The 23,840-nt window shown below is 38.8% G+C and overlaps 1 protein-coding gene across 2 annotated transcripts in view; it reads left to right on the forward strand.

Moving 5' to 3' along the window:
• Positions 1 to 23,840, forward strand: part of RAI14 (retinoic acid induced 14) — an 84,935-nt gene that overhangs the window by 42,229 nt on the left and 18,866 nt on the right. For both annotated transcript variants that reach the window (XM_031507437.3, XM_031507438.3), the window contains exons 3-4: positions 5,762 to 5,892; positions 22,334 to 22,422. In XM_031507437.3, coding sequence (XP_031363297.3) covers positions 5,762 to 5,892; positions 22,334 to 22,422 — 220 coding nt within the window. The remainder of the gene's footprint in view (positions 1 to 5,761; positions 5,893 to 22,333; positions 22,423 to 23,840) is intronic.

The following is a 23,840-nucleotide window of genomic DNA, read 5'->3' on the forward strand; positions in this document are numbered from 1 at the left end:
ATGTTTTGATTCCTCAGCTTCTCTTCTAGAAAGGAAAGTGTTCACTTTGTGACAAAGAAAACAATGTATAAAACAGCCATTGAAAGCTTTAATTCTGTAAGAAAATAGGCTTCAATATGAAGGGTTCTCTTTGGACTCAAAATCTGTCAACCTGTCAACATGCTAGGTGTGATCCCAAATATGAAGGATTTTTACTGGATGGTTTCAGTCTCATGACTATGATAAGTACTTTATTAGTATCTCGCAATGATAAAATTAGAAATAAATTGTGCACAGAGAGGGCTTACAGGAGACTCAACAACTGCTGGTGCAGTTGCTGTTGGTAACTGCTGCCAAAGCTTGTGATGGAGCCATGGTTTTGAGAGGTCATCCTGATGGTGATCACTGGAGGTGTTGTGAGCACTCTGCATTGGCTTGAGCATTGCCTTTTTTAACCACTGGTCATAAACTTGTGGTGTAGTCAATCAAGTTCTCAGCCTCACTTCACTGATACTGACCACACAGTGCTCTGTGCAGGAGTGGTTTTCTATCCTAAGCATGGCTGCCTCTGTGCTGCCAGCTCCTTTCTAAGGCTCATGGGTGTTTCAGGATGAAAAACACGGAACTGTTACCAGGGAGGTGCTTCTGAGTGAGCCCCTACAGCACACCTGTCCATCTGACAACTGAAACTCAAGAATAAAAAGCGTGCTTGAGGAGAGTGATGTTCAGTGCCACCAGATGCTTGAATTTTAGCATGCCATCCTTTCAGATGTCACTGTTGTATTTTATGATTTATTAGGAATGACAGATTATCTCATCCCTTACACATTAATAGGAAAAACATCTGTTTTATCCAAAAACTTGCACAACTTGAGCTTTGATCAGATTACTTTGCCTCTGCATATGTAGTACTCATTATTGCTACCTATACTGAACACTATATACTATACACATTTGAAAAAACCCAAACGAACAACAGACTAACTTTTCCCCCTCCCCCAAACCTGAAGAAGTACTAAGTGGAGCACTGGCTGTGGTCTTTGAAACTGAAATATGTGTTTCATCAATTTTGCATGTGTTCACAAGCCATTGTTATTGCAAAATGTTAATTGTGTGAAGGAAGGCTGTTGATAACTGTTTGGCATGTGGCCTACAGGAGTGTTGGGGGGGGGGGGTTAGGGTGGGAATGGAGGTGAAGAGAACTCATATGTGCAGTCTTTTCTAGGATTAGATTCTTCCAAATTCATTACACATATGTGTTTATGCTGAGATGCTCAGGTTTGGGTTTTTTTTACTAGAATGCTACATACACAGTTGATGAACTTGCATATTTGCAGCAGTCTTAGCATAAAACAAGCAATAACCATCTCCAAACAAAACAACAGAACCTTCAGCTTTATTGGTGATGAAAAGTAACTGCTTAGCTGTTGGTTTTGTTGCTCCTGTGCTATAGTCAAGGTATTCCTAAAGACTGTGCTGCTATTTTGTGCCAACTTTGAGTTTGAAATGCTCTGCCTGGGTTGTCTCAGAATGTTATGCATGGAGACCTCTCTGACAGAAAAGAAAGCACTCTTTTATGTTACATGAGTAAGTGGTATAACAGAGCTGAAGTTCCCCAAGGACTGTGTGGTGGCTGGTGCCATGCTGTTTGGATGAGACATGAAAGCAAAGCAAGTGAGGAATCTTTAAACAGAGGGGGCAGTATGTGGCACACAGCTGAAGAAGGGGCAGCAGAAATGTCTGGGCAGCTTGGGAAAAGTGGGATGGGAAGGTTTGGGGACTGCAGTGGAGGAAACACAGTGCGTTTATGAAGTTAAGGTCTCCAGTTCTGCTGGCCATCATGTACTCCTGGCAGAAGAGATCACCTCCCATGTGCGTGTTTTCCAGGATAGACAAATGCTGGTTCTGTATGATGGGTGTCCGTTCTGAACTGACTTCTACAATGAACAGTAACAGGGAGTACCCATGTTTTGTATCATCCCAGCAGAAGTTACCTCCCAAGTCTTTGGTGTATGCTTGATGATGTGTGACTTGTGAGGTCAAAACCAGACTAATATTTCAAGAGATTACAGGAATGTAATGTAATGCAGCAGTCACTGCCTCTGTTCAGAAATCTGGGTTTTCTGATCTGCTATGGACAGCAGGGCCTGTGCAGTATTTAATTGCATGAGGCACGTTAAGAACCCTACTGACTTGAATACCTCCTACTTGCTTGGCAAATCCTGGGCACAGTGTCTTTTTGGGTGTCATTTGTATTGTCTGTCCTTTGAGATTTTTCTTCCCCTGAAGAAATTAACAATAGGGTTATGATTCCATATTGAAATGGGTTTTTGGGAGTCTATTATGTGCCATTTATTTTATTGGCTGTCCCTTTAACTTTTGGAATGCATAGCTGGTCTTTGAGCACAATGAGGAAGAAAAAAAACAGTTTGATCCTATCAGAGGAATATTTGAAAAACAGTTGATGCCTGCATGATTGTTTTTTCTGTGTGAACAGATTTGTGTATAATTTAATTTCAAAAATAAAACAGGGTCTCTAAATAGTTTTTGTGGCTTGCATAAAATTAACATCTAATCTACAATTACAGTGATGATATATTATTGGTGCCTTAGAATGGAATCTTTATTGCTTTAATGAAAAGATCAACAACTTTATGTGAGCAATACAGTGTGAGGCTTTTAAACGTCTTGGGTAAGACACAGATATTTTAGTTTATAAATAAGCATAACTGCTGTGCGATGATAAAGAGAAACAGCGTGTATTTTGTTTTCCAGGAGCAAAACAAAGTTTCATGTACAGTAGTGTAATGGATGTTAAACATGCATTTGCAAGAACAAATATAAGTGGTTTTAGGTATGTGGCAGTCTCTAAAATTAGTCATTCCTTTAACATCTCTTGAGTTACAATGCTTGAAAGAAGAAACACTAATTAGATAGAGAACTGAAAACAGGAATCTAAAATGACTGTCAAATACAGATCTAGCCTAGCCACCAGCCTCTACCTTGTTCCTCTAAGCAGGAAAAGTAATTAATTCTCCAGCTCTTTGTGAAAAATAAAGAAATGTACATTGATACCCTTTCCTTGACACTAAGATACATCTAATACTACCGATTGTGTTTGCAGGGTCACTTAATGTCTTGTCCCAGTTCAGTTGTATTTATTTCTCAAATATGAGGGCATCTTTTTAGCTGTACAGATTAGTAGGCAACAGTTTTTAGTCATTAAGTCTTTCCTTCATTGTGTTTCTGTATGAGTGTTCATTTTAGGATACCAGAAAGGATATGGTCAAAATAAAGATGAGCTAAAGAATCTGTTCTTGTAAAAGAGTGATTCCATATGTAATCAAATGTTTTACTGTTAGCATGAACAATGCTCTGCATCATCAGAATCACTTTCAGAGTACTCCAGAGATCTCTATCGAATATCTGAGTATCTCCTAAGTGCAGCGAGGGGTAATTTGGGACACAGCTGTGTTCATTTCTATTTGGTCTGGGATTTTAATGACAGTATAATTATAGATGAATACAGTTACCACAGAAGCTTCTCCAAGCGGAAATTGACAGTTTTCTCAGATACTTCTTAAATATGGGAGTCAGTATTTGTGCGCTTACTTGCTTGTATCAGAACACTGAACATTGGATTATATGCCAATAATGTTCCAATTTAATAGCTGACTATTGAAGGAATATTCATGAAGATGAATATTCATCTTCATTCTTGAAGATGTGGCCATTTTGTATTCTAAAGCTGAATGTTCTTCTGAAAGCTGTTCTGCCAAGGATTTTCAGCAGGCCTTAGTCTTAACATTTTCCTGTAGTTTATTCAATTTCATGTTTCAAAAGTAAATTGGTGATTTCAGGTAGTATTGCACTGGATGTGTCTGTAGATTAAGGCTGATTAATCAAATAGCTTGTATATAAATATCATACATGACTGAATAATAAAGAAACACAGAAACAGGTCAAATTCCAAAACAAACTCCAAAAGATGTACTGTCAAATAAAGAGTGTTAATTTTAAAGTTTTTTCTTATTTACAACTAAGATACATTTTTTTAATGCCTGTTTTTAATAACAGGCTGCCTTTAAAGCATGAAATTCCCCAAATGCAGAATAGGCAATGAGTCTCATTTTGGGTGGAACCTGCTGCTTGGCTGGCCACTCATTGTCATGGAGTCTAAATATTGCTTAGAGAAACTATTATTTTTGCTGATGTAATTAGTGCTCCAGAGTCTATAGAAATTTATTGCAGTGCCATATGAATATAGACTATGACCTGCTGGATGTGCACTGACCAGTCATTCACTCCCATAACAGAGTGCAGTTGCTATGTCTGAATGCTGCTTCCTTGGACAGAGCTTCCATTTGTACTCTTGGTTCCAGGTGGTGTTCTTCCAACTTGTCTGCTCTCCTGCCCATACTATGCTCTCCCTAATGGTTCTTTTAATTTGTTTTTTAAATAACTTTTAACCTGGAGCACTTTCCTCCCGTTTTTCAGGGTGTAAACATCCTGTAGGGTTAGTTCATATAAAAATGCACATCATACACTTTTCCTCACAAGTCCAGAGAGAGAAATGTCCAAATTTTTATTTATCTGGAGGAAAAAAGTCTGTATAGAACATCAGAACAAGATGTTGGGTGGGGAGGTGTGTGTGTGTTTTTTTATTTTTTTTTTATTAAGTATTTCTCAAGGTATTAACATGAATTCAGTAATTCCAGAAGTTGTGTACAAATCAAGTGCTCATGAATAAGCAGTCACGCTGGAGATGAGCTGACTGGTGTCAAAGAGAAAGCCGCAGCTGTTGAAGTTAACTCTCCTGAGTGTAGCTGGGTGCTAATACTGCTTCAAATGCAGCTTTTTAATTACACCAGGTTGTTTTTCCTGAAGACTGAATGAACACTGTTGTTTGTCCAGTTGTGTGCAACTTTCAACTCCTTTTCCAGAGCTCATTTTGCTGTGATCACATGGAATACAGAAAACTGTCCTCTGTTTTGTTAGGATCTTGCTAGATTGTACCTGGAAGCCTTTTAGAGGAAATGGTCAATTGTCCTGGTGGTTCAGAGGAGGAGGGAGAGTCATCAAGTTGGGAAGTCATGTCCTGTTCTTGATTCAGCTGCTGAGAGGGATCAAAAAGATTTAGAGGAGTGAGTTTGGAAAGTTCTGAAAGTAGGGTGGTTTTCTTTTCTTTCAGTAGCACTGTGTGAGTGGTTTTTTTGTTTGTTTTAAAGACCAACATGGGATAAAAAACTCAATAAAGCTAGCTGCAGTCTGCAAAGGGCAGTCTCTTAAGCCATTAACATCTACAAAATGTGAGCCGGGAAAAACCTTTTATATGGAAAGTTTTGGCTGGTTTGCGTTGTTAGGGTGGGGTCTGGATAAGATGAGGCACCTCATTACTTATCCATGTGATGTATGTAGTGAAGGTCTAATGGGGCTGGTACAACTCTGAAATGGAAACCAGGACTGGAAAAATAAAGGACAATGTTTGAAAATACAGTAAGAAAATATGGTATTTTTTTTCCTGCACCACTCATCTACAGAGTTTCCAAGTTACAGTTCATCTTCAGTCATTGCTTAGGCCCTGGCTTAAGCCATCAAGTCCTTGGGAACCTCTGCTGTGCAGCTTGCAGATTACTTTAATGTGGCTTTGTCTGTGCTATTTCTTTGGGTTGGGCTTTTGTTTAAGCTTTCAGTGGGGATCAATGCATGTAGGATCATTTTGGAGAGCCTGTACACAGAGCTGGTACTGATAATATTTCTCCTTCCTTTTCCTTTTACTCAGACCAACGAGTGGAATAAGAATGATGATCGGCTGCTGCAGGCAGTGGAGAATGGAGACCCTGAGAAAGTGGCTTCACTGCTGGGTAAAAAGGGAGCCAGTGCCACCAAACAAGACAGTGAGGGCAAAACTGTGTAAGTTCAAAACCAAAACCTGTGATTTAACTTGTGGAAAACCCCAGCCCTAGAAGTGTGCTACTGCTGTGATTTAAAAACCAGATACTATCCTGAAAATGAAGGTTTCTTTTTCATCTGAAGCACAACACATTCTGCAAGTCTTGATTTGCAATTATCAATATATTGATTTGTAATTCTGCCTTTAAAATGCCATTTCAAAATCATAAACCTGTTGAGGTAACTTGAAGGTTAACAAACTACTGGGTAGAGTGGGCTCCTTTTACGACAGGGTATTTTCAAATTTCATGGCACACTGCAGATTGCACACTCCAAAAAAGTATTAATCTTTGGGGATATTTTTTCCCATGGCCATTACTTTAATAGGATAGAAATTAAGATGAATTTTCATGCTATTGGGTTTGGCTGAACTGAAACTATGGTGACAGTTTTAAAATCTTGCAGGTGCTAAGGATTTGCCAAGTGTTTCTTGTTTTGATTGAAGTGTGCTAATGAAAGTTTTGTGTAAATGAGATTCCTTTTGATATATATTTCATATATATCTTCTGTTCTTCCTCTTGTTCTTCTGCAAACATTCTGAATTGTGGAAGATAAATGATTCTAAGAAAACTACAGCCAAAATATTGTTATCTTTACACTTTCTTGTGTATGTCACAGAAAGATAATTTGGTGGATAGGTGAGAAACAGGCATCCTGTGACAGAACCAAAACCTTGATAAAATTCTGGAGAGATGTGGGCAAAGGAGGACTTGGAAGGACAGCTTAGTCTTGGGAAGGGCAGCACAAAGCAGCTTATACCCAACTCTTAAGTTCTAATAAATTACCTCTGGAATTGCATTTATGGAGTGATACTCTGCTTCTTTCTTGTTCTGGTTCAATTTCCTACATCTGCTGTATTTCTGCTCTGCATCTGAGGGAACTGAGTGAGGGATTGACTCATAATAACCTGCAATTTCCTACTGCAGAAGTCCAAGTCATCAATTACGTGAAGCAAGCTTTCTCCTCCATATTTTAATAGATTTTTAATTTTTAAAAGTTGTGCACATATGTTTTTCTTTTGGTCATTGGATCTTCAGAATTACAGCTGTATTTAGCAGTTCATATTTTTACAATCTACGTAAATTCAGACCTCAATTCTTAAAGTCTTTTTAGGCTGCACTCTGTATACAGTGTATCCAATGTAACACCTGCTTTGCAAGTTTCACTTATAAGTTGGTTGATCCTGTGAAATTTTCTAGGTAACCACCCAAGACTGAATTTATCAGTATCTCTTAACTGTAAGAATGTAGCTAGGTATCGGTGCAACAATTTTTCAGCTTTACATGGTTACAATTAAAAAATTCCCTTTTTCATTCATTCTTTCTTCTCAGCTATTAAGTCAGTAAGCATGTATTTATATAAATGATGGTGTTACTAATAACGCAGTTGCAAATACTTCTTTCAATTGCTTGGAGGAAATGTGAGTTAGTGCTATAAAGATCTCTGCTGCTTCTTGTTCTGTATGCTCATTTGACTGTCATTTACTTTTAATTTTTTTTCTGTCTTGTGGTTTAAAAGGCAGCTTGAGAGAGAAGAAAGAAAAGCAGAGTTGCTATGATGCAGAAATACAGCATGTCAAGTCTCATTCTGTTCCCAGTGCTTTGGGAAATTTAGCAGACCTGCTCAGGTTATTTCTGTCTATGTTTCGAAAGATAGAGACTGACAGGTGTGGAAGCAATGACACTAACCTGGAGAGACATAGCTACCAAAGGTTGCCCAGAAATGTTCTCCAGCATGTCTTATTAATATTGGGCTGTGTCTTGTTTGTGTTTTTACCACTCCAGAATATTTTTTGGTGTGTACGAAATGGAGTTCAGCCATCATTTTTGCGTGTGATGCCAATACTGCATTCCTGCTGTGTGTCTGAGTGCCTGACACAGCTGGTTTTGCCTGGCCTCAGAAGCTCTGCTTAGAGGATTAGACCCTTCTGCACCCCAGCACTGAGGTCTGTTGATGTGCAGCAAGAGCACGGTGCTGGTTTGTTAGCTACCCCACCTGTAACATCAGCAACTCCTGTGCTGGGAAATTGCGATCTGCACAGGGCTTTTTGGGAGAGTTGTCCACCTTTGTGCTCAGATTTCACAAACCTTGGATTAGAAGAGACCTTAAAGATAATCTCTTTCCAATCCCCCTGTGACAGGCAGGGACACCCACACATGTTGATCAAAGCCCAATCCAACCTAGCCTTGAACATTTCAGGAATGGTTCTTCTGCAGCCTCTCTGTGCAGCCTCTTACAGTGCCTCACATCTTTCACAGTAAAGGATTTCTTATTACTACCTCATTTAAATCCACCCTTTTTCAATTTGAAGCCATTCACTTTGTCCTATGTCTATATGCCCTTGTAAAAGATCTCTCTCCAGCTTTATTGTAGGCTCCCTCTTAGGTACTGGAAGGTACTACAAGATCTCTCCAGAGCCTTGTTGCATAAGACTTGCACATGGAAAATAAAACAGTGACTGGTGACAGCCAAGATGGCTTCAATAAAGGCAAATAATGGCTGACAAATTTGTTGGCCTTCTGTAGTTGGGTCGCAGCTGTGATGCGTGAGGGAAGAGCAATATCATCATATGTCTGGACTTGTGCAGAATACTTGACACTGTCTTGCACAACTCCTGTCTACAGCCTGGAGAGACATGGGATGGGCTAATGTGCCCTCTCATGAGAGCAGAGGGCAGAATCACCTTCCTTGACTTGCTGCCCACAGAAATATTTTGATGCAGAGTAGGGGTTGTGAGCTGACGTTGTTGGCTCATGTCCAGCCTCTTGTCCATAACCACCCCCAAGTCCTTCTCTGCAGGCCTGCTCTCTGTCCATTCTCTGCACGACATGTGTTTGGGTTTGTCCTGACCCAGGTGCAGCACCATTGCTTGGCCTTGTGAGGCTCATGTGATTTTGCTGGTTACATTTTAGGAAGTTGTCTGTGGTGCCATCTGGGAAGGGAGCTCTTTGCATGAGTGTTCTATTGATCCCTGTGAGTATATATTCATGCTTTTGTATACTTAGTTAAGATGAAGCTGACTAACCAGAAGAACGTGGTGGATTCAATTATGTAACAGAGTACATAATGTGATTAAAGACTTTGGAATGTGCTTGAAAGCAAAAAGGAGAAACAATTACACATTGCAATACAGGTTTGTTAGCTCCATCATTGTGTGTACCCTTAAGGCGTGACATGTTTCTTTTAAGACTTTTCTTTCTCAGTCTTCTTGTTAACAGCCCTACAAACAAAATTTTCAATGCTGTCCAGATTTTTGAGATGTACTAATACAGTGCATTATTTTAAACAGAAGATGGAGAGGATAATTTTTCATGCTTAGAGAGGTACTTTTAAGTTTTTATTTTAGAATTATATGGCTTCCTATTATAAAATGCTTGAACTGAAAGGAACAAAGACCAGAACTGAGAGTATTCTTTATTTGTCCTGTTGTGTACTGTATGTATCATCCCACTGACACCTGCTATGATGTGCTCCAGCTTTGGCTCAGTTTTGGACATTACCACCAAAATTTCCGTTTGTGTCCTCTTTAGTCCCTAACATTTAAGTCCTTTACTTTGTGACTTGTCAACATGAATAAAATAGAGGTGCTTAAAATAATGAGATCTAGATACCTCATCAATTTAAGGTATCTAGTGTTAAGGTAGGTATTTCTTAGAGATAATATTTACAAAATTTTGTTAGGAGGTTTAACTCCTCAGCAGTATCTCTTTAAAAAAAAGTATTTTAAAAAGACCATGTTAGAATAATGAAATTATAGTTTTTTAAGACCTACTTGACTTTCCACACTATCACCCTGCCTTTCACTAAGTTCTTTCTATAAACAATAAATCACTTTTAAGGCCATGGGGCAAATCCACCTTTGGCATAAGCTGACACAGTCCCATTGTTGCTCCCACTTACATAGCACAGACTATTGCCAAGCACAGTTGTAATAGAACTTATCTGGAAATCTGACTCTGTCATTGTAGTCTTACTTTGCCAGATAGGTTGGTTGTTTTTTCTTTTGGTCCAGCTTCCTTAAACAACAAAATGGGGCTTTCCAACTTGGAATTTGATAATTTAAATCCACTTGAACTAACAAAAAACACTTTTCAAAAAGATCCCTTTTGGGAAAAAGAGGATTAGATTCGTTCAGTGCTGCACTTTCCACAAGATCAAGTGTTCAAATGGGCTGTTATTTTAAGAACCTACTGCCATTATTGAGAGGAAGTGCAAGGATGGGGGGTGGGGGAATGATTTTGGAAAGGGTTTACAGTGTATAAATGGTAGCACTTCCTTGACCTGAAGTTATTTTGTCAGTGTGCCAGTCCATTACTGCCATGTTTGCATGTTTCTGCAAGGTACTAAACTAGAATTAAATGCTTTTGGTGATTAAGTGAAACAATAGATCTCTGTACATTTTTTTAATCTGCAATTGAATCAGTTGTTGTTCAATAAAATTACTCTAACGATAGTACAAAAAAGCTTTAGAAACCTCTGCAAATTTGCACTTTAAGGACTCTTTCACAAAACTACTGCCAAATAGCAGTTTAGCAGTTAATAGGAAAGATATATTTTCATTTGAAAGAGACTGTTCATGCCTTGGAGGCTGAACTAAAAATAAATTTTGGAGCATATTCCAACAGCAAATACTTGATATTTATTATGTACATAGTATTCGTTTTTGTTTCCTTCCTTTCGGATCTTACTGAATAAGGAGGTGGGGGCAAGTGGCATGAACAACATCACTTTTCAATAAATAGAAATGTTTTAATTACCTTTGAGAGAGAATGTTTCCTTGAATGTAAAAATATTTACCTTAAAATAAGCTATTGGAAGAATACATAGAATGATAGAACAATCTTGAGTTGGCTGGGACCCACAAGGATCATCAAAGTCCAAGTCTTCTTCCTTCACCAGACACCCCAAGAGTCACCACGTGCCTGAGAGCATTGTCCAAACATTTTGAGTTCTGTCAGGCTGGTGCTGTGACCACTGCTCTGGGGAGCTGTTCCAGCACCCAACCACCCTCTGGGGAAGAACCTTTTCCTGATACCCAACCTAAACCTCCCCTGACACACCTTGAGGCCATTCCCTCAGTTCCCGTCACTGTCACCACAGAGCAGAGGTCAGTGCCTGCCCCTTTTCTTCCATTTGTGAGGGAGTTGTACCTGCAGTGAGGTGTCCCATCAGTCTCAGCTGCTCCTTACACAGCTTCCCCTCCAGACCATAAAGCAAAGCAAGGTCAAATCCTACTGAGGAAATTCAGTTTTAGGAGTAAAAAGGGAGGACAGAAGTAATCAGATTACAGTGTGTCATCAACAAAATAGCAGCTATGTCCCTGCCAACCAGGTAGAAGAAGCATGGGCTTTCCTAGGCACTGTGGGGTTTGGAGAATGCATATTCCAGAGCACAGTCAGATTCCAGAGCACAGTCAGCCCTTTCTATCAAGTGACATGGAAGAAGAATGATCTCAAATGGGGCCCTGAACAACAAAAGAAGCTTTTGAACAAATTTAGCTGGATATTGCCCATGCAGGAGCCCTTGGGCTGGTCTGAATGGGGCAGGATGTCAGGAATATGCTGCACACTGCAGCCAGGGAGAATGGCCCTTCCTTGAGCCTGGGGCAGAAGGGACCTGGAGAGACTCGAGGATGACCTTTCGGCTTCTGGAGTCTGGGATTCAGAGGATTTGAGGCCAGCTACACCCCAGCTGAGAAAGAGATTCTGGAGTTTATGAAGAGGTTCGAGCTGCCTCAGAAGTGGTGGGCACTGAGTCACAGATTGCAGAGCTTTATATATAAAGCCAGCTGGCTTTATATATTGCTAAATGAGAGAAATGAACAGTGCTATACCTCTACACTGACTTGTGGATGTTGGCAAACACTCTGTGGTTGTGTCTGGACTGACAGAAAAAGGAGCAATTGGCAGTGCAGAGGGAAACCCATCTGGGCTGCTAAACTGTGGCAAGAAATCACTGCCCAGGTAGAGAAGTTGGCTGTAAAAGTGCATCATGTAGATGCACACAAATATAAGAGTCAGACTACTGAAGAGCTGTACATCAATTTGATCTCTGAGAAAAAAAATATTAATTTACTTTTATCACAGTATTTAATTTCTCATGATCCAGATGGTCGCAATAATGTCTAGGTTTCTGAACATGGACATAGTAAGAACAACCACAGGGATCTCAACCTTTGTTTTATCTCTATCCAACAGATGGCTGAAATCTGGATTTTATTCCAAAATGTCTTGTGAAGTTTATTCTCACAGGAGATCTGGGTGTAAAAGCTTTTGTCTTTCTAAATATTTTCTGAAGTTCTTTTTAGGTTCAAATTATGATTGTTCATTTTTTGCCCCTTCCCCTGCCCTGCAGCATTGCCAGGGATATAATTTAAGTAAGATGCTGACATTAAGTTTCCTGAAAAATTGCGTTCCTCTTTTGAGAAATGCTCAGTAATCCTAATGAAACTCATCCATGATTGGATGAATGCATCCATGGCAGGACACAAAATTGGGATAATTAACTTTCTGTTATGTTTAGTATGAGCTGATTGTTAATGTATGGTGAGAGGGAATGCTTTTATCTCTCTTAACTTTGATTTCATAATCAAATCATGGCGATACATGAAAAAATCCTGCCTACAAACACCACTGTATTGACAATCATGCAGGCTTTTAAATGAGATCCATGCAGTGGGAGTCATGATACTGGTTTGTTCCTGGCTCTTGACTGAAACTGTGTAGACCATTTCTGATGGTTTTGATCCCTCACTTGACTCTTCCAACTAGAGTTGGAAAATTTCATGATTCAGTTTTTAGTTCTTTTGACAGGATTTGAAATCAACAAGCATCCAGGCTCTGTTATACACATTTTTAAAGCAATTTTTATAAGATATTTTAGCATTTTTATACCTTAATGTTATTAGGGAAAAAAAAAAAAGAGAGGGGGCCATCTTCTGAAGAGGCAAGAAAATAATCATCTTTAGTTATGTTTCAGTTACAAAGATCCTAAACTTTTTACTTTATCTCTTTAGTGATTTCCTATGTTGTAAATCAAGCAAATTCCATGTATTTAAAGAACAAACTCCCTATTCCATATAAAGTTCTCTGACTATTAAGAAGCCTCCCAATGGATTTTGCATCTTACATGCATGGGGCTTCATGCAGATGATATCTAAAATTCAATGACAAAAAAATCAGTCTGCAATTTCTTGAGCCAGCTTGTGTCTTGTTCTAAATTTGCTTTTTCACACAGCTGATGGCTATCCTAAGAGCTTTTGTATTTCATTGTCTTTTAGTGGAACTGTCATCTCAGAGGGAAGCAAATCCTCTTCTGAAGAGACCTTGTACTCATATTTGGGTAGCCTATGGGCCTCCTGCCCGCAGGCAGGATCAGTCAAACCTGTAATGCAGCATCAGGCAGCCACTGGAATTCCCTGTTAACGAAGCTCTGTTTGCAGAGTTGCCAAATACCCAGATTTTGCCAGACCTGGCTGGCTTTCAACAAGTTTGTCAGTTGCTTGGATCAGAGCACAGCCTGGATGATTGGGAGTTTTTGTATGCCTGGGTTAAAACAGCTGCAGTTTGGCTCATGTGGAGGCAAAGCCCAGCACCCTGGATTCCCATGGGGAATGCTGTGGCTGCTCCCTGCACTTGTCCCATCTGAGCTGGCAGAAGAGCCATGAGGAAAGCATGCCTCTCATGAGTTGGGCCAGAATCAACCTCTTCAAGGCTGGAGGGGACAAGGTTAAGGCTGCATTTGTTTTTCAGATTTATATCTACATAATGGGCCGCAGTAGTTTTACATGTTTTTCAAAGACTTATGCAACCAAATGAGCTGCATGTGTAGATTTTAATTATACCCACTGGCTGTTACTGACTTAAAAATGTACTCTAATCTAGGAAGGGGAACAGACAGCCGAAACAGAGCAATGTGCAAATGTTGAATTCACTTACGTTTTTTTTAGACTTCAAACTGAGGTCTCAGGCAATAGACTGTGCTGGTGGTTGCTTATTTACTGGACTTATGTTTCACTCTGTTTTCTGCCACCTTCCTTACAGGTCCTGTGTTAGGAAACTGCTGAAAGGTAACTGGAAAGTAAAGGAAAAATTTAGAAAAAACAAATTTAGAGAAGCTCTGAAGTTGCACATGCTTGTGGCCCAACCCCTGGTCCTTTTCCAAAATATGGAATTTTCATACAAAATAAATAGTATATTTACATAATACATAATACAAAATAAAAAGTATATTGTCATAATAATCCAAAGAGTTTATTAAAAAAAATATTAAACAGTGGGTTTTGAAGAATGTGTTACAAGTAGATTCATTGCTATGAGTACATATTGCACTTGATTTGCAATTATCCCATGAAGTAAGAGGAAGTCACTTCATACAACTTAATTTAAAAAAAAAAAAGTACATCCAAACAGTTGCTTCAAATCTGAAGACATGGGAAGTATCATGAGTGTAAAAGGTACAGAAACATCAAGGACAACATTTTCTGAGCTATCTCTTGTCAGTATCCCTGAGGTTCATAAGGATATTTCTGGTCATAAGTTCTTGGAGCTTTAGATGTCTTAAGTCTTGCTGGATTTTCATGCTACAAAAGTATTTGATTTAGATTAACCTATACTCAATTGCTCTCACTCTTTTGATGCTTTTCCTGGCCTCTTGTTATGCCAGCATGGTTTGGGATTATGTTGCTCTAATGTTCATGACTTTCCATATACAAAGGTGATTATCAACAATTGCTGACCCACAGGCAGCAACACGAAGTGAGTTGTGTTGGAGGATGTAGTCATTGCTCTTACTTTTGGGCACAATTTTAACTTTGAACTCTGTTGGACCTTGAGAGGGCTGAAGATGGCTAGCTGGTTTTACCCATCTTCTGGAAGAAAGTCATCTTTACCTGGGCACATCTTCTGGCATTTCAGCCTGTGCTAAAAAGATGATGTGTCATAGGACATGTATACTGAGAAGGTAACTGAGCACCTGTTTGGACTTTATACGTGAGATGTGGTCTTAAAGAAGCTATCAGAAATGATCTTCCCTAGTTTTCTGCCTTCCTTGGCTTTGGAGTCTCAGGCCATGCTGCACAGATTTCTGGGCTCTTAAAGTTTTTTGGGACTTTGTCATTTGTCATACTTTGTTACTTTTTCTACCCTGCAACTCTAAAAATAAAAATAGTATGTCTAAATTTCAAGCTTTCTGTCAACATCTGGGAATGCCGTGAAGCCTCTGCTTGCAGAATCTCTGTTGCATTTTGCTGACATTAGTTCCTGAGGAATTTTAAAATAGACACTGTGCAAGAAACTTTATGTGGTAAATCTAAATTGTGAGCATTTGTGTTTACAATTAATGGTACATGGAAGGAAAGTCCTTACATTTCAGGCTTGAGTTTGTGTTAATGTGGTAATAGAGTTGGCCAAAGAAAACTGTATGTGAAAATGGAACTGCTGGAGCACAACCTGAGAATGAAAAGTATAAAGCTGCTGAGGATCCCAGAAATCTCTCTGAACAGCAGCTGGGTGGATATTTTGCTGAGTTTGAAGGCTAAAATCAGGAGTCTGTAGCTTGCCAGCTCCTGTGTTGTATGATGCAATTGCTTCTTTTCTATAAGAAAACAGCCATTAAAGAGGCTTGCCTTTTTTTAATGTACTATAGCTCGAGGTGTGTATGATTGAAACAAGACTTTTCATGCTATGATACAAAGATGGAAACTTTATATTAAAACTGCATTGTTTTGGTTTCAGTGGTGGGTTTTCTGTTTTGTTGGTTTTTTGAAAGCTGTCCCAGAATACATGCTAACAGAGAAGGGGCATGCAGGATTTTTGTCAGAGGGATCTGTGTGTACTGGGGCAGGGCAGATACCATTTCATATTAAAATAGAAGGACACAGGCTGTGTGCAGCACTTCACTTTACTGTGGCTGGTGCTAAAGGGGAGAGAGGGAAAAATAATCTTACACAGCTCCCGGTAAATCTATACCTGCCTCTGTCAACTTCTTAAATCTTGCACTGCACTCTAGAAGTTGTTTGCAACAACTCATTGACTGAATGTTTTAAAACTCTGAAAGCATAATTTTCTCAGCTTGTACTGGTGCCACCTCTGATTTGAAAACAAAATGTATTTCCTTTCTTTCTACTAAGATAATTTTTGCAAGTGACAGGATAATGATATGGAATGCCACCATTATTGAAAAGGCACATTTTGTACAGTTGCTCTTGGGAGTAGGAAAATGGGTGCAGTATGAAGCTCTAATTTTTATTTGTTTAAAGAAAATAATAAAAATCACCAAAGAACTGACAAGTATTGATAGTGATTACCTGTAGATGTCTGATTTTCTTTTAAGACAATCTGAGCTGCCAAATATTGGTTTGGCTCCTCCATAACTAAATGACTAGCTCTCCCTACAACATATATTGTCCCAAATGAGTGACAGTATCTTGGTAATGCAGTCAGGAAAAGATGAAGATCCCTTTGATGTTCATAGCAAAACATTCATGGTTTAATTTTAGGTTGAAGGTGAAATTCTACATGCTGCTCCTTATTTTTCACTGACTGATCAGTAAACTGTATTCTTCTACAGTGACTAGTCATGGTGCTATATGTGAGAGGAGACCGCACTGGACTTCCTCCTGTGTGACACCAGGTATTCTGTTCATGCACAGAACATCCTGCTCTAGTGGTAACTCATGGCCCTTTCTTCTTCAGGTCAGATCTCCGGAACTTTAGTGCTTCTGCCACTCAGCCTGTGGTGGAAAGCAATCAAAATCCAGATACCATCTACTGAGGGAAATAACACTTTGCCTGTTGTTATTGAAGGAGGAGTTGAGGCCTTGAGGGATAGCACTGTAAACTAGGTGCTGCTTCTAAAATATATAAATGCTCCAGTTAGTTCAAAAAGTGAGCCAGGTTGTCGTAACTCGCTTTGTGGCTGAGATAGCTGGTGAATTACTTGCATGTCTGATCTGGTAGTAGAAAAGCTTAAATGTGTTCAATTTCTATTTTTCTTATTTTATTTAATCAGCCATACAAGGTCTCTAGGCAGCTCTGTTTCTTTATCATTCTTATTTGTTTGTGTGAAGGTATTGGTTGGTGAGAAAACTATAAATCATCAAATTGTTGGAAGGCAAGTTAGACTTTCTAAAAGTCAACAAAGGGTTGACATGCATTAGAAAATGAAGAAGAATGATCTGCCTTGTGGAGGGATGTTTTTACTCAAAATAAACCTTGACAATGAGTATATATGAGTTCATAGTGTTTTTCAAACATTCTTGCACTTAAAATATCTTCAGAGCACTCATTGAAATTACAGAGAACATTAGTATTGTGCACTTGCATATAGGTTTGACTGGGTTCCATGTTGTCATAATAGGAAATAGCAAATACAATATTCACTTAGCATCCATAATTTAGCCATATTTTTTAATGGCTTTGGATTTAGGTAAGTAGTGTGTTGAAGTACTTTCAGGTACTGGAGAATATCTGTGTTAACCAGAGAAAACTCTGGAGCAGGACCTTGTCAAACAGAGATTGAACCCTCTGATTTGGTATAGTTCTTCTGCTTTTTCCCCCCACCATTTTTCTTTTTGCAAATGATAATTTATTTCCTTGTTAGAGGGTTATTGTCTTAAATTAAGACTTGATATTTATTTTTTCTGATTTTATCATGTTTTGCTTTACTTTTGTGGTACTTCCCCTAGATATATGGACCACCCAGTTGTTTTAAGCCAGCTGTCAAAATACCATTCAGTAAGAGGATTTGCAGGAAGCAGCTCTGCAAATGGTTAAGCAGAGAACCTGAATATAGCAGAGCCATGTCTTGCTGCTAATACCACCTTAGCAATTGCCATCAGCTACAGTTTTACAAGTCTAACTCCTAAATGTGGATTATTTCTGTTCTTCTACTTATGGTGTAATGATTTGTAAAGGAAAGTTTTATGTGAGCTCAGTAGTAAAAATTACAGTCCTTTTTCATTTGAGTTAGACTGACATTTAAATAATTTCTGAAAACACTCATTCTTGGTCTTTTGGCAAAGACTGGCTCTATCTGAACTCTTGTGTTTTGTCTGTCAGATGCTGGTTAAAGAAGACTTCATTCCCTTGCTGGTTTAATGTTGTGACCAAAATGTGGAAAAGGTCATTTGCCCTGAATAAGGCATGGGCCTGTTTAGGACAGATGTAAGTGCTTCACCCATTGACATCTCATATCTGTAAAAAATCTGCTGCTTCAGAGTAGTTCAGGGATGTCATACACAGTTGTGCCCTCTGTTCAGGCAGCAAGCATGATAAAAAGCCTCTATCAATCTGGGGTTTTCATTTGAGTAACATTTCAGGTCAAGAAATCTGAGGTCCTGACAAGATTTTGAGGTGATAGCCTTGTAGCTGTTCTTCAGTTGAACCTGAACCTCATGAAATGAGTTCACTCTTACTCTAAAAATCTCTTTACTCCAACTGGGCTTTACATTCTTCACAACTAACATAATTTTCCACCTTTTATTGTTGAGTACTGAGTAATTATGAGACCTGTATATTCTCAGGAGGAAAAAGCAGTGTCAACCTACTGATCTTACATCTGCTGCAGAGGTGGGTCTTGAACCACTGGGAATGGTAGCTGCTCCTCTGCTCACTGAAATGTATATATACAATAAAAAGACACCATCCCACTCCTCAGGAAGAAGAGAAATGTTTTACAGCAGTAAAAGTAATCTATCCCAAATCAGTTCAGGCTGGGCTATCAGGATGTGGCTCTAAGTGGCAGTAACAAACTTATCTGTTGTGAAGGGAAAATGAATGATGTTGTAATAGGATTTTCAGCTGAATGAGAATCCAATGCTCAGTGTGGTCCTTGGTCCAAATGAAGTCTTACATGTTTGTTTTTGTTTACTGAAGTCATTGCACAACCAGGAAATGGGAGAAAAAGTTGTTTGCTTTCATATCAAGAAAACTTCATTCATATAAGATGCAAGTAAAATGCACCACTCCTTAAAGCACGTTGAAACCTGTAGGTTTTGCCTCTATAATTTTAGGAAATTATGTAGCTTGTTAGGAATTATTCTGTACTGAAATGAATGTCTACAGTCTTTGTTTCAAGAGCCTGCCTTGCTATATAGGAGTCCTCAGTATTTATTATTCAAGTGTTTGGGTTTGGGGTTTTTCTTTCTTTGTTTTGAGTTGGCTGTTTTGTTTGTTTGGGGTTTTTTAACTAAAAAAAAAAAAAAAAAAAAATTGCACAAAAAACCTCCCAAACCAAAGCAGGGCCTATTAACTTTAAAGTCAGAATTGCTTCTTAAGATGGAGGGTTTGTCCAACACTGATAGTTTAGCTTAAATATGACTGCAATATGTTCATCCCATTCTGGAGTTGTTCTCTCTATAGCGCAGGACTCTGTTTACGAAATCAGCAGTTAAATAACTGTATCCCCCATTCCCTTCCAATTGCTTTGAAACTGTTGAGAAAAAAATATCTCACTACAAGTTTATGTAAGAGATAGTACCAGAAGAAGGATGCAGAGAGGAGACACACAGCAAGCTGTTCTTTGTGAAATAAAACGTTTGCATGTGTAATGACTTGTTGAGAACTGCCATGGGAATTGTTTTTGTTGGTGGTATTCATATGTTCTTAGGAGCATAGCCTGAAAAGACTTATTTTTAATTTTCTCTGATTTTTTTTTTTCAGTCAGAATTTACCTAAATAAAACTTCTTTAGCACTTGCGTGTTCATGTTGCATTTGGCACCATACTACAAAGTCTGTCCATAAAACCTCAGTGTCCCAGATTTAGCCAAGTTATTATTATTTAGGTATTTATTATTACTATGAATATTGTCAAATTTAAGTTAGCCAACTGTGTGCTTCACAGTCTTCCTAATATATAAGTGAATTTGATTGTATTTTGTGTTTACAAAAATGTATCAGAACATGTTTTGGTATTTTTCTGGTATGTTGTGCTGGCTAAATTAGAAGTGTTGGAATTTGTCAGACTCCTCTTGTGTCCCTCCCCCAGTCATTTTCCCAGAGCCTGAGAAACCACTTCTTCCAAAGAATGTTTACACAACTTTGCATTGGTCACCAAGTACATGAAATTTTGATTTTGAATTACTGGAGAGCAGACAGCAGCAGTGCTGCTTGTGCTCTTGGACATATGATCTCTTCAGTTTGTTTATGGCAGTAGATTTCACAGAATGAACACACAGAATGCTTTTGTATTTGGAGAGAAAAGTTCAAGCCTTAAGCCTGTCTGCCATTTGCAAACAGCAGTAGCCAGTGTAGAAGGAAGGACTCCTTCTAGGGAGTGAGGTGGTTACTGTACTTGATAGATAACTCTGTTCCAGGACGTCTCCTGTTTTGATTAATTCTCCTCTCTTTGCCAGATGTTGTCTGTAGGTCTCTTTCTTTGCTGAGTTTTCAAGAAGTCTATGATTAGAGAAACATGGTGTTGTAGTTCACAGACTCTCTGTCTGAAATACCCATTTCATTCCTGCACGTTGTTCCAAGTTTCCCTGGTTAAAGGCTGAACTCTCAGTGTTAGTTTTAACACTTAAAGGAAGCAGTTCAAAATATAGACTCCTAAATACAATAGTTGATGTGGCTCTATGATTTATGATGTTTCTTTTACATTCCAGGGGAAAAGCCCTTTTACACGGGGATGCATAATTTAAAAATTAATACCTCCTTCAAAAGATATTAGAAACTATCCTAGGAATACTGGCTCTTTCAGTTTGGTGCATGTTTGTTGATAGTTCTAACTTTCCGCACACAGAGAAATAGTAATTAGAAGTGTTTTGTCTTGAATTTTTCTTTTACATTACTCCAACTGAAAAACTGCTTTGTGCACATCAGGCTGACGTTGGTAGAACTCACATGGTAGTAGAATGTCTGCCTTTATCTTAAAACTTGACAATATTGGCGTGTTATGCATCAGGAGGATATGAACTTCTCTGTTTTCAGAAGCTTTTCCTTCATTTTTGCTTCAAGGCAAAATGAAGTCAGCAGCATCTCTGTAGCACTGCTTCTGTGATTCTTCATGTCCCCAGCCTGAGGATGTCAAACATAAAATTTATGCTGTAAAGAGGCTTGAATTCAGTATAATTTCTTTGGTTTGTTCTGTAATTACATCTTAGGTAATTGATGCTTGTACGTGCATCATGCTGTGCCGTGATTGGTAACATGTGTAGTTTCACACTGTTTAAGCAAGCAGGTGCTTGGCTGAACAGCAAAACCACAAGTGGAAAAAATACGTCTCTGGCCCAGTCTCCCAAATATCCTGTAGCTTTGATTTCTCCAGGTGGTATTCACAGTAAAGTGTTTCCCCCCAACCACACACAAGATGAGCTTTATAAAGGACAGTGCAGAAGTACAACTTGGTGTAGTTTAATTAAAGAAATGCAGAATCATGTTTTAGAGGAACTAAATTTTGTCCACTGAAAGGGGAAAATCTAACTAAATCTGAGTACTCTGACTAAAATGTCTAGGACAAAATCAGTTATTTTAAGGTTGTTATATTTAAGTGAAAAAAAAGAAGAAAATAATTTTCCTCCCTCACCTCTTCTGTTTTCTTTATTAATTCCCCAAGCCCAGGCATTCTATGGGGATATATTACATCACTAAGGACATGAGTTTAGAAGTCATGTGGGACTAGATATATATATAAGGTATATGATATGAACTGACGGGACAGCAGCCCATGTAAAATCACAGAACCATGGGATTATTCAGGTTGGGAAAGACCTCTAAGATTATTGAGTCCAACCATTAACCCAGCAACCCATGTTCACCACTAAACAGTGTTCCCTCACCAGTGGCACATCTACCTGTCCCTTAAATATGTTCAAGAGCCTTCCAGGGATGGTAACAATGCCAGCTTCCTGGGCAGTTTTTTCCTGTGCTTGACAACCCGTTCAGTCAAGAAATTTTTCCTCATGTTCAATCTAAACTTCCCCTGGTACAGCTTGAGGTCATTCCCTTTCATCCTCTCCTGAATTATCTGGGAGAGGAGACCGATCCCCAGCTGGTTAAACCCTCCTGTCAGGCAGCTGTAGAGAGTCATAAGGTCCCTTCTGAGCCTCCTTTTCTCCCAAATAAACCTCCCCAGCTCCTTCAGCTGCTTCTCATATAACTTGTTCTCTAAAACCTTGCCAGCCTCGTTACCCTTCTCTGGACATGTTCCAGCACATTAACATATTTCTTGTAATGAGGGTACTAAAATGAAAACATTATTTGAGCTGCAGTATGGAAGTATGTCTACAAAGTCTTTCTGATGTGCCATCTCACTCCAGAGATATTATCTTCCTGTGAGGAAATGGAAGGATACCAAAAAATCTACGGACAGGGAGGAAAGAACCTGCCAGTATGCAGTTATTGAATGAAAGAGAAAAGGTATCTTAATAATAATAAAATACATGTAAATGCTCTCTTTCAGTTTTCACCTGGCAGCCACAAAAGGGCATGCAGAGTGCCTTAGGATCATGGTGACGCATGGTGCTGATGTGACAGCCCAAGATGGTGCAGGTATGTCTCTCTATACAAGTAGCATGATACACTCAATTTGCTTATGTAGTTATTGATGTGCAGATTGAAAACAAAGATTTGACAACTTTGCTTTTCCCCACATACCATGTAGGAAAAGCAGTTGTAAAACTTGCAGATTTGGGTATATTTGCTTTCCTGCACAGAGACTTCTGAATCTAAACTCCTTAATAACTTTTGTCCTAATAGTATAAATTTCAGTATTTGTAGTGGGATCCAGACATAAAATATTTGCTAGATTTTTTAAATTGTTATTTTTAAGTAGAAAAAAAAAAGAAGAAAATAATTATCATCCCCTACCTCTTCTACCTCTTCCTATTATTACAGGTTGCATCAAGATCTTCAGTTTTGCTTTCATGTGTATTCAAGCTATTAATCCCATTAACTCTACAGCAGTTGCAGTAAGATATTTCTTCAGGATTATGACACAGTGAAAACAGTTGATACAGGCCAAAACAGAGCTGAGAGCTATTAAGTATGCTATCTCAGTTCTTAAAAGTCCTGTGTTTAATTACTTCCCCACTAGGAGAATGGTGGGAGCTGAATTTGAAACTGGTGAACTCTTCTTAATAAATTTCAGTTGACACATCTTTAGAACTTGTGCCCACCATTTTCTCTGGCTAGCTGAGCCACCTAAATGACCTGTCAGCATTCTGTCTTTCCAGTAATGATCTGTAATTGCTGGGCTCATGGGTTCTGTTTTGCCGCTTATTGCAGCCTGAGGGGATCTCTGTCATATGTGGGAATCATTTGCCTCTATATATAAAGAAGTGTCTGTGATACTGGAAGAAGCATTCATATTTTACATAAGGATAAGGGAATATATGTACCTGATGCAGACTATAATTCTGAATTCATGTTTCACCTTGCCTGATGATTTATTGGTCACTTCAGTAGTAAAAGGTTGTCTGCCTACTTCCACCTGAGAGAGTCAGCCCAGTACTCTTTAGTGAAATCCTTCTATGTGAAAGTCACGCCATTTGCAATGAGAGCTTCCTGTCACAAGTGTCTTTGTCTTTATTGAGTACTAAATCCTGGGTCCTTCGCTTCTTAGTTGCATGGATAATTTCTTATTTACTATCTTGTCATCTTCAGTTTTTCAGATGTTCTGCAAGATGAAGCTGGAGGAGAGACTTCAGTGTTTTATCATAAATCCATAATCATCATGAATTCAGTGACATGTAGACCTGTGTTTGACAGGGAATAGGAAATCTGTGAGGTGCAAAACAAAGCAGGCCTGTGTTTGAGTCTTCTATGTGTAGTTCATGGGTGACACAAACTTATTACAGGTGTAGGTGGTGAATTTGGCAGGTTTCACTCTTGATGCTGGGTATGTTTTCATTGCCAAATAGCAAAACTCATGACACCAACAGACATCTGTGTGCAAGGGAGGCTGTGTA

This window comes from Lonchura striata, chromosome Z, assembly GCF_050655825.1.
Source record: "Lonchura striata isolate lonStrDom1 chromosome Z, ASM5065582v1, whole genome shotgun sequence".
Classification (NCBI taxonomy): Eukaryota; Metazoa; Chordata; class Aves; order Passeriformes; family Estrildidae; genus Lonchura; species Lonchura striata.